This window comes from Semicossyphus pulcher, unplaced genomic scaffold (genome assembly GCF_022749685.1).
Source record: "Semicossyphus pulcher isolate SPU_LCO1_2020_fin unplaced genomic scaffold, fSemPul1.0.p SCAF_27, whole genome shotgun sequence".
Taxonomy (NCBI): domain Eukaryota; kingdom Metazoa; phylum Chordata; class Actinopteri; order Labriformes; family Labridae; genus Semicossyphus; species Semicossyphus pulcher.
The window spans coordinates 4200675-4212842 of NW_027211701.1; the positions used below are offsets into that span (position 1 = coordinate 4200675).

The 12168-nt window shown below is 41.4% G+C and overlaps 1 protein-coding gene across 1 annotated transcript in view; it reads left to right on the top strand.

The window, feature by feature from the left end:
- Window positions 1-12168, top strand: part of neurl1aa (neuralized E3 ubiquitin protein ligase 1Aa) — an 87726-nt gene that overhangs the window by 44434 nt on the left and 31124 nt on the right. The window contains exons 2-3 of the mRNA XM_069677080.1: window positions 9122-9372; window positions 9895-10216. Coding sequence (XP_069533181.1) covers window positions 9122-9372; window positions 9895-10216 — 573 coding nt within the window. The remainder of the gene's footprint in view (window positions 1-9121; window positions 9373-9894; window positions 10217-12168) is intronic.

The window sequence follows — 12168 nt, forward strand, 5'->3', positions numbered from 1 at the left end:
AAGTGCAACGAAGAAAAACAATCAAAGCCATCAGTGAGGGCGCTGTCAGGTTTTCTTGTAGAGTGATGTATAAAAATACACAGCTTACCATCATATGTCGATGTTTGATATTGATACTTTTTGTCCAATCCTGTAACTGAAAATATTTTTTTTATGATTAATCTGCAGATTAATCGTGTGAGCTAAAGTGAGTATCTATCAACATACATGAAATCTAGTGACAAGACTGAGCCACAAAAATGGCAACAAGTGAGCAAGAACACAGCTGAACAGTTATAAGAAATTTTTAATTTAATTTAATTTTTTAATAAAAAGTTTTAATTCAGCAATTGTTCTTTTTGTCATAAAAGGTGTTGACTTCTCTGTACAGTAACTGATATTCAAACAGCCTTATCTATGTTATCATTTGGGTAATTCAAGTCAATTTCACTTGTTATCCAGCAGCAACTTTTAAAGTGGTCATCTCCAAGATCTCAGTTTCGTTCTCTTTGGCGGCACCCATGGCGATAAACAGTAATTGCGGGAGCACAATTCCCAGATGTCCAGACAGTGTCTCATGTGTGACGTCCACAGTTGGCCGCGGTTGTAACTCTTGATTTTCCTCGCTGGCGGTCGCTTTCCTTTTTAGACTGTTTGCCTTCATCTGAGTGTCAAATGAGTTTCCTTTCCTTTGGATTTTCACTTAGTTGTATTAGAAGTTGTATCTGTAGCCATCTTTTCTTTGTTTGTTCAGCCATAGTAGATTACTGTTTACTCGCAACACTTGCAGAGACCGGAATAGCAGCCGCTTAGCTCCACCTACCCTCTCTGGCAGACCAACCACTGCTAGGTGATGGAAAACGCGTCACTAACTGGGCGCCGCTTGTGATTTTTCCTTAAAAGTTGCACCAGACCTTCAGTCCTTCTGCAAATGCAAAGGCTTTCATCAGTGGGCCATAGGCTCAATCACCATTGTGTTACCTTATTCGGCGATAAAAATCTTTGAGATTATATCTTGAACTTAAAAGGTGTTTTTCATGATCCAACAGACTTGTTCTCTGTGTTCGGTAAAGTAACATTTTTGCAGAAACATTTAAATCAAATGTCCACATGCGTTCTCTGCGACAGACCTAATGCACCATCATTAGCAGAGCCAATTTCTGGACTTGATGTCTGGTGTGCTGAAGGCAAAAAATAGCACATCTGCCTAATTTGTGCTATTATTATGACTATTACAAACCCATCAGGCAAAAAACAACCACCAATTAGCAGATGATGTAGAGTAAATAGTTTTAAAGTACAGGATCACCTGATGCTGCTCTGACCAGTGTCATTATGGTAACCCCCCCACCATGCAGCATTACTATGGGCACGAGTCATTAGTGCTTCAACACTGAACCAAAAGATGTGTCACCATGTTGCCTAGCAGCACGTCAAGCCCTTTGGTTACCAGCGACATAATGAGTGATGAGTCTGTAATGAGCGTCTGCAGGTAGAATAGCAGCTACAGTTACTGTCACTGCCACAGTAGTAACCTTCCTGTCATTGAGCCACACGCAGCCTATTGGGTTTCACACACTGTATCCGTGTGGCATCTGTCACACATGTACAAAAGCACATGTGAGAGCTTTGCAGATGAGATAGAAGAAGAAATGTAATCCACTGTGAAGCTGTGAGTTTCTGCTAGTGCATGTAGCACATAAAGTCATCTTCCCTGAGCTGTATTTTTGAGCATCTAAGCTTAAATGATAATGTGTTTGTGATTAATCGTCGCTATTATGGCGTGATTCATTTCACAGTTGGTGTTACATCAGGCTGAAATGCCATTTTGTCATGAGTCAGTGGGATTGAATACATCATCCAGACACCGCTATGTAAACATCATTAAGATGCTGTTTGTCATTGCCCTCCAGGCTTGTTGGCAGTGTTGTAAATGACACTGTCATAATAAAGAACATGAGCAGGAAGAGAAACATTTTACACTGCTAACCTTTGTAAGAGATTAAACTCATACTTTGATGTCCCTCCTGAGCTGGTACTGATTGCAGGTTAGTGATTGCAGAGAACGCAATTATTGTTAAAAGACAGGAAATAATACTGCAAAATATGTTTTTCTGAACAACTTGTTTTAGTGATTGATCTGAAGTGCGGCAGCGCATTTACAACAATTTACACTAATGGCTCCATCTGCTTATAATGATAGGTTTCACTTTAGTTATTTCGTGTTGCAGCCAACGCTACCCTGCATGACTGCAAATGCATACACTCAGGCTGTGCATGTATGTGTCTGTGTGTGTGTGTGTGTGTGTGTGTGTGTCTGCCATGTGTTTTCACTAAAGTCTGCGAGGATGAGTGTTAAGCTGGGCTTTACATAGCAACAAGTGCAGGACGTGGGCTGGTACGTGGGCTACCTGTGCTTCAGAAGAACTGTTGCTGTTGTGACTGAATGCTACAGACTCGTCATTTTTCCACAGCGCTAAAATTAGTCTGAATGGTTATATGGTGGAGATCTGGGTCAATGGTATCTGCAAATACTAGTCGAGCTTTGTTCCAGCATGGACAACAGAACAATTCAGAGGAAGTTTAGTTCACAAAAGAACAGATTTCCTTATAAACAGTGAATTCACTGAGCTTTACCTGTATGTAAATCAGTGTTCTGTTAAGATTCAAACCATTTGTACCAGTAATTGAAATTTGGTACCTTCTTCTTATGTTTAAGAGTCTCATATTTGCAGTGCCTTGATTGTTATGTAGGTTGCACTTAATATGGCATTAAGCAAAAACACTGAATGAACACAGGTGTTGTTGTTTGTTTGATTGATTTAATTTACTTTCTGGTTCCAGTAAGTGGAGTGACATTTAAACATTCTTTCTTCGGAAAATGAACAGTGCATGCAGTGTTTTTTCTGATCTTTGCTAGTTAACTAGTTTTGGACTAGAGGAAAAAAAAAAATTAATTCACTGAACCATTCAAAGGAAAGGGACATCTACTGGCTACCAAATTCTTGTATTTTACTAGATGCATGAGTTGACATCCTCAATCATTTAACAAACCTTGAATGATCCAGAGATCTGGACTTGAGACTTGGTGGCTTGGACTCGAGTCGACTCGAGTCACTGTTTTAAAGACTTGTGACTTGACTTGACTTGACTTGAGGCATGATGACTTGGATGACTTGAGTGTGTTCATAATTTTGGATGTTAGCTGTTAAATATAAAATAATAAAATTCAATGTTGTCAAGTTTCTGTCTAACTATCAAGTATGTATGCAGCACAAACTGGGAATCTTGATTGAACGACTCAAAAAGTTCCCCGGTATGTGATTGCCATGACTGGATGACTGGCTGTCAGTCAAACTCCTCGCTATGGAAACACACAACATAGAAGCCCTCCACTACCTGATGTTTTTTCCCCAAAGAGAAGCGTCATCAGTCTTACTCGTTACTACTCAATGCTGTCTCAGAGCAGACCATCATCATGGCTGCGTCTATGCCAAGATAATACAGATACAATTAATTGTCATACTTTTTGAACAGGTTATATAATTTGGCCAATAATATAATTATTAGACGGGCTACTAATAGCTTGTCTTTTCTCTTTATAAAGACCAGATACTACAGGTAAGAGTGCTGGATCTTAGGTCGAAAAAAAAGTGACTTGACTCGACTTGCCCACAAATAAATGACTTGAGACTTGGACCAAATGACTTGAGACTTACTTGGGGCTTGAGCAAAGATGACTTGGTCACAACCCTGGAATGACCGTATGACAACTTTGACAACTGCATTTGTTTGCTTTTGGTTGTCTTGCATGACATGCTTTAGAAATACTCATTACCTGGAGGAAGAAGGTGGCAGAGCATCATAATGGATAAGAAGGTGTCATTGCAGTGAGGTTACTTCAGTGGGGTTGGGAAGAAAGGAAACAGCTTTGCATTTTGCACTGCACATATTGCAGCAAGCACTGTCGACAACAAGTTTCGCTAAATGTAACCAGACTTACCAAAGCTTTTGGCTCACCACTCCCGACTAAGTCCAGATTTCCACCCTATACTTGATGCACTCTCAAATTTGGCACGACAAACAACAACTTACAACGTACCTAACGACAACTTATTTGTTACTTACCCTTAACAGTGCCGAGTTTCGTACCCAATTGTAGTATTTAGAAATGTTTTACAAATTAATGAACCCTGAACATGTTGGTGCAATCAATCCCAGACCTTTCTACACACAAAATAATACCAAGAATTAAATATTTGCCAACAATATTTGACCTCCTTTCATATAAAATGGCTTAACTGTTACCGAATAAGCACGTTTTATTTAGAGCAGACAGCTCTTAGTGTTTTTCTGCACAACCAGGAAGTCATTTGTCAAACACTCAAATATTTGGATAGTTTTCTCCCTCGTATAAAATCCTATTTGCATGGTAAACCACTTAGCTGATGGCTGGTAAGTAACAACTACACAACTCTAGTTAAAAACACACACATGCACGCACACACAGCTCACCTCTTGCTAAATGTTGTCAGCCAAATGAACTGGTGAGAGATTAGCTTGCTGCTCCACAGAGATGTTCATTGGTGTATGACAGGTATTAGCTGCACACAAGCCTGTGTATTGTGGTGAGGGATTGGGGCTGTTGTGCGTTTGTGTGTTGTTATTAGTGGGATAAAGACCTCTGCACTCTAGGGCAGACGCATACAAGCTTTTCTCCCTGTTTGATTATAATGAGACATCCTTGACCTTTGGCAAAAAGGCTCCTCCGAGGCTGTTAAAACTGCTTCTTCCCTGATAACAAACGCTTAAAGCCATTTTTTAAAGAGGACTCTGACAGATTGATGTTAAAAGGAGCCATTTCAAGCCTTTTACATCAAGGGGTCACATCTCGGGCTCTGTGGACATGAGCAAACTCAAGGATTTGTGTTGCAGAGGTAATTGGAGGACTGAGAGCAGCCGTCGGGCTCGAGGCCGCTTTGGTCTGTCTAACTTCAACATGGGATTTGAGAGTAAACACTGAATCTTAAACAGAAGAACTGCTATAAAAATGGAATAAAAGCTTTCACAGCCATAAAAGGACTATTTTGCTCAAATCTCTTCAAAGTAAATATAAAAAACAACACAACATACTCTGAAGCCATCTTCAGACGGACTACAGCCCTCAGGCAAAACATCATATGGGGTTGTGATGGTGCTGGAGTTTTGCCGTAGGTACCTGTGAACAGATAAAATACAAAGCAGGAAGTCTGGTGTGAGGAAGTCTGTACTCCTCTATGGTAGGACTTTAAAACTCTAAGAGTTTTTGTCTCCACTTCAAACACTTTGAACAGTAACATTAGCGCAACAATGCTACAAGCCACACACTCTGGCGTCGTGTACACTCCCTGGAAAACGTAGTAAAAACATTACTGATTTGTTTAATAGACACCAGTTTAATCAACGATAAATAACAAGCTGAATTGAGCTAGCAGGCTAGCAGAGAGGCTAACAACATCTTAAATCTAGCCTTATTAAGAATAAAAATGGGTGGATCATTACCTTTCTTCTCATAAGAAGGCACGTCCATGGAAGGCACGACGAGTAGCACAAATGTGTTGAACAAGTTGTCTTTGGGATTTAATGTGATTTTGAAAAGAGGAGCAACAATGGCAAACATGCCATGTCCGCCATTGTTGTTATTGTGAGGGAAAGTTGCTGCTGGGAAAAGCGGTCACGTATAGAGTGACGTCATGACGAGGCTCTTCCACAGGCTCCAGTGCAACAACTGGTACCGAGTTGTTTCGCAAGTTGAACCTGCTCCCAGCACCAGCACCAGCCCTGAACTAGAACCAGGTTCGCGTTGGTGGAAAAGGGGTATACTAGGAGCTCTACAAGGTATATGTAGAAAATAATTATCAAAACATTTAAATATTTATTATTCATTAATTGTAGTAACAAAATATAAATTTGTACACAAAATACAGACATATTATCACCTTTAAAACTTGTGGTTAGCAAACTGTTTTCATTTGAAGTGGCCAGAGCCACTCCCCCATGAACATGCACGGCCCTATCACTGTCCACAAAAGAGAGCAATGGTAAGAGGAAAGCAGAGCATCGATTGCTTAGTGTGCCCTATTATCTTTCTCTGCCATTCTTGTGCAACTAAACAAGCTTTACCTATATGTCTCTAAAGCCCTGAGGAAGACTTCAGTCATGTTAAATGAGTGTACATGCAGTCCATCCATCCACTATCTATACCGCTTGTCCTGTTCAGGGTCACGGTGGGCTGTCATTTGGTGAGAGGCGGGGTCCACCCTGGACTGATTGCCAGTCAATCACAGGGCTGACACATAGAGACAGACAACCTTTCACGCTCACAATCACACCTACGGGCAATTTAGAGTTGCCAGTTAACAGAGCATGTCGTTGGACGCCAACCACCAATACACAGTGCAGCCCAGATATTGAAGTATTTTCTTTTCCTTTTTAAAAAGCTTGTAGGAAATGTCCAGGTCTTCAGCGGCTTTATGCTACACTGTGTTCACTAGTGAGTCCTAAACTGTGCCTGTCTGTGTCTGCTGTTTGGCAGGAAGTGCACAGTTGGTTTATGGTGGCTGTTCTGCTCAAAACTGAGTTTCCCAAAACAGTAAAGTTGACGGCTATAATTGTGTAAGTTCAACACACATACTGTATTTTATCGCTGGATAAACTGCCATATGTTTACCTTTTGGCTTTTAAAGTACACCTCGTCTTTTCGGTAAAAGGCCGTAGCAAGTCTTTGAAGCTGCACATTACAACGAAGAGAGTCATACAGTAAAAACCAACACTCTCGGTTGTTAGGTACATCTTGGATAGAAGGAAAGGTCAAAATGTCACAAAGCTTAAATGCACTTAATCCGGTGCAGCTCCTTCCATTGACTTGCAAATACAAATAGCTGCAAAGCTGTTTAACTTTTAAGGATGTGTTGCGTTCAAGGTATGTGGTAAAATAGAGGATTAAAAGATCTAGAAGGATGAAACAAATTGAGTAAAAGATTTTAGGTTACCGATATAGCCCCCTTTGTTGACATGGTCTCTCAGAAAGGCACACACAAGCTGAGATTCAAACTGCCTGAAACTGAGACTATAAATATAATTTAGTTGTGTCTGAGTAAACAAAAGGCATCTGCTGAATCCCAGCCGATAGCCGAGGAGTGAAAGAGTGCACCGATCAAGACCTTTAGATACGAGGGGTTGCTAAGGAACATGAATTCACACATAGCCTGTTTCTCTCCACAGCAGCTGCGCCCCTTTACAGCCTGGTAATGCATTCAGCTCAATCTGCCCGGGACCATGTGCGCCACATTCAACAACTGCTCTCCTGTGGCTCTGCCTAAGACAAAAGGCCTCAACGATGCTCTTAGGTTGGGGCCAGATTGAACAGTAGACACGTTTGCAGGGTGAAAAACGGGAATGGTCATTTCGAGATAAACACTGTGGAGTGGGAGAAGGAGGAGACAAAGAAAGCGAGCGAACACAAAGCGTTAGGACGGGCTGAATGGTCTTATCAGGAGTCCACAGGACAGCTGCTGCTGCCAGTGTTAGCTTTCATCTGTTTGTTTGTCAAACTGTCCTCCGTGATTATGACTGTGGGTGTAGGGAGAGTCCTGAGCTCCATAAACTAAATATTAACCATAATTTACTTCGACATTTTTAGTTATAGCCTTTTAATTCTTTAGTAACCACCTGCCATCGGGATGAATGGACTTTAAAACACTCTAAAACACTGGAATACTGTTGGATGCAATATCTTAGATTTCATCCTTCTGTTCAATGGTCTACGCTCTCATGTTCCCATAGATTGGTGGCCAAACATTTGCTGTTGAAATGTTTCCAGCATAGCTGAGTGGAGTTTGATTGGAGAAAGAAATCAACTAGCTGATACATCACGGTAAACACAGGTTTTGCTGATGTTTATGCTGATGTGAAACTCGCAGAATTGAAGAGATGGGGTTTCTTTCTTGCCAGTAAATCATTCGGGGAGAAATCTATCAAAGAAGAGACAGACATACCAATTTCTACACTGACAGCAGCTTGAATTGCCCATAATGCAACACAGCTGGGAAAGCTTTGAGTCAGGAATGGGACTCTATCTCTCAACCCACAATCAGAATTACTTTTGCCAACATCATTGCTCTCTGGGTCCACAAGTAAAACCCTGCTGAATACCAAATATGTAGGTGAGATCTGCGAGGAAAGTTAGGACTACAAAGTCAAACAAAAGTGGAGCAGACAAGTTGAGAGAATGTGGGCACAACAGAAGATAAATTGAACCTCTTCACCACAAAATGCTGGAATGTTCAAACACAAATACTGAAACTTCTGGAAATCATTTGACATCCCCAAATGATGATATGTAACATATTGAAGCGGTATCAGATGGTGGAATATTTACGGACTCTGTTGAAGCCATTCACCTCAGTTCGACTTCAGAATACTAATCTAACAATTTTAATCTGGCAGTAAACCAGCTTTTATAAATCTGTGAAATGGCTCCAGTACGTGTTGTTTCTCGTAGCTGCTCAAGTGCTGCGGTCTTACCCCCCTGAGCCAGCTCGACCAGACTGCATTCTGACAAATTTTCTGCCCATTATTTACAAGTCAGCCATGGCTTTCTCTGCAAGTGTGCTGGCTGTAGAACTGCTGGGATGATATATATGTTATGATTCGTCTTTTTTGGAACTGATGGAATATTTGGGTTGGTTTTGTACAAGAATAAAACCAACCAACCAACAGAGTCGAAATGGATTATTTTATCACATCTTGGCTTTCAAAGTGCTGTGTGTCTGCGAACACTTCACTATGTTCATAACTGAAGATCATAATTTATGTCTCAGACGTGTTTTGCAATCATAACTTGCATGGAGATTTGCCTCCACAGGGTCCAGTGTGATTATGGCTGATTAGCTCATTACTCCATTGCTCAGAAATTATCAACAAAGAACCCTAACACAAGAACTTGGAAATCTTAGATTATGTGGTAATATCTGAGGTTATTATCTGTGATGCAAAACTTTCCATCAGATTTGTAACAATTACAGTGACCAAACCTAACCTGTTGTTTCTAAAAGCATAGTAAAGCTCATCTCTGTCTATGCTATGTCTCTCTTGGCAACAGACTCCCTTGGTGGCCCGTTTCCGTCCACGTCGCATCGATGTCACCACAAACCCAAGAGGTGTCTGCCGATCCAGTGCGGCAGCGTTGGTGGGCCCCTTCCCATCAGCCCACTCCTCTTCCATCCAAACGCCAAGGGTTCTCAGATTGTCATGGACCCCTCCCAGAAGACAGTTAAGAGGCAGGCCAGTTTCTGCAACGCCATCACCTTCTGCAACAGGCCCATTGCGCTGTACGAGCAAGTTCGCCTCAAGGTAATTCATATCAGAGAGTAGCACTGAAGCTCCTTAAAGTCTGGGAGCTTTTCAACTGTCAAACTATTTTTCTTTTTATCTAAGGTTTACACTTAAAATGCAGAGTCACTCATTCACTGCATTCACATGGCTGCCATTTTCCTCTCATGTCAAAGTCAGGGTGGACCGAGTGTTGTTTTAATGTCATGCTGCTTTGTTGTATTTACATGAATGTATCACTAGAAATGTTCGACTCCACTGTGGTACCCTTTATCACTATCGAACGGTAATGTTGGCTTGGAATTAGCAACCAAATAACAATTTTTCAGAATCCCGAAGTTTATACAACTTGCCATGTTGAACACAGCAATTAAACATTCTTTTTTTGATACTTGACTGTCGGTGCTGGAATGAAGACCATGTAAAGTCATAAACGATGTATCAGTAAGAGTTGGGGGTGATTTACATCACGTGTGTCATATGGAAGTCTGCACTCTTTATGCAAACTTTAAATCAGTAAGCTTTTGGTTCTCTTCTTCCCAGATCACTAAAAAGCAGTGCTGCTGGAGCGGGGCTCTACGTCTGGGCTTCACCTCCAAAGACCCCTCCAGGATAAACCCAGAAAACCTGCCCAAATATGCCTGCCCCGACCTGGTGTCACAGAGCGGCTTCTGGGCCAAGGCCCTGCCTGAGGAGTTTGCCAACGAGGGCAACGTCATCGCCTTTTGGGTTGATAAGAAGGGCAGAGTCTTCTACCGCATTAATGAATCCAGTCCCATGCTGTTCTTCAGCGGAGTCCGCACAGCTGAGCCCCTCTGGGCACTCATTGATGTTTATGGTCTGACCCGCGGAGTGCAGCTGCTAGGTAAGACGGTTGAAGGAACATAAAATAACTAACCAGGCAAAATGGGCAACTGGCCTGTGGCAAGTGCAAAGTAGGACCTATAGAGCCACAATTGCCATATTTATGGGAAATGTGCTGAGCTGAAATAAACCAGCATTATCCTTTAAGGCTTTGTTTTCTATGGGGGGGTTCTGCTTTTAGTAGCTTTAATATATTGGAAATCATAATGCTTACATTGTGCATAACTTATCACCACAGTAAGTCTGGGAACAGGAGGCTCAATAGCGGCCCACAGTCCACTGTGCCCACAGGCCTGCAAGTATGTGTTAGTGGATTATATGTTACTGGTGTCCCCCCAGTATAACCTTCAGCTTACAACAACAAAGTGACAATCAGAATCTGTTTTAAACTCATGACCTCAGATTGTTTTGCGTTTACTTTCCACATTTGTGTAGATGAAAACGCAGGTCTTCTTGTGTCCCCATGTTTACCGTAAACAGGTCCTCTCTGGAGGTTACCCTTCCTGTCTTTGTGTACAGTAAAGCCCTCCATGAAGCAATGGAATAACAGCGAACAAAGGCTATCTATATCTGACCAATATTTGGCCCCCCGATGTTTACACTAAAGCTATGCTGCTATGTATTACCAAGGTATGCTAGCTAGCTTAACATACATAACACAGAGGCATAGCACAGGATAGCAAGGCCCGAGGCTTTGATGTGGGAGAATGTATACACATATTTCTTTTCCCTGGAGAGTCAGTGCTGTCATCCCTCTGTGCTTGTAAAAATAGACCTGGGGTCACATGTCCCATAGATAGCTCATTTGATTGTAATTGTGCTCTGTGTTGATTGACACTGGTATCTCCAGGCCCGTGGGGGTGGATGTCTTTCAGCGTGAGGGAAACCATACTTGTGTTTAGTGATCAGTGGTATCTATAGTTTGTGAGGTTTAAAGTCTTTCCCAATAAATAACGACCGTTTGCAGATAGAATAAAACTGTAAGATAAAGGGAAATGCAAAGATTGGTTCAAATATCAAATAGCAGCCGAGTTCACCACCCTAAGCTTTGCTCTGATTGAAGTCTCTTTTACTCTGACCCCGTTCAAACACAGCTCCAAGCACCACTTCAATCAAAACTTCCTCTTAGCCCTACTTAAGTCATTTCTACTGTCTTTTTACAGCCAGGCCATATGCAGGGCTGCCAACAGAGCAGTGCTCCTGGTCCTCAGGGGGCCGGCTGACTGACATCTGCCCCCACAAACAGAGGCCTGTTCAGAGGGCTGGAACGCTACAGAAGGTCGAGATAGAAATGCATCATGTAGATGAGACGCGGCCCTTTGTGATGCTGAATGGCCAATTGTGTCAGGCCTGTGCATCATGTTTCTGTGTGCAAACGCTCCACGGATCTTTCCCTATCCACTGATAAGCCCTGGGGCTTTCACGTCTGAGGTCTTTCCCTCGCTTTCGCTCGTTATATTATCTGGCATTTGAGGAGCTGTTGTAGGGCCTTTCCAGCCTTGGATTCTCTGTTAAATCAAATAGCTTTAAAAGGTATGGATTCTAAAGAGTTCCTTGAAAAAAAGAATAAATCTAAAATAATTGGGGGGAAAAAAGTGTAAGTATAAAGAAAAAACAAGCAAAGAAAAACTGGGGTCAGACAGAATATACATTTATTCATTTGATGCCTATTACAGCATAATTTGTTTTTTTTGGTATATTTTTATTATATTAGGTTTTTTTATGCCTATTGCTTTTGCTATTTCTTAAAGGGCCAAGCTGTCAATCAACATGCTGTGAGCGGGTCTTCCTTAATAACAATAATTCATTAATTTGCATGGTATATTTTTTAAATACACTGATAAGAAATTGATTAATCTAAAGTACATGTAAATGCTTAAACTGACTATTATTCTTATATATACTTTATTTTTCTCATTCTATTACAGATTTATTTTATTTTATCACACTTCC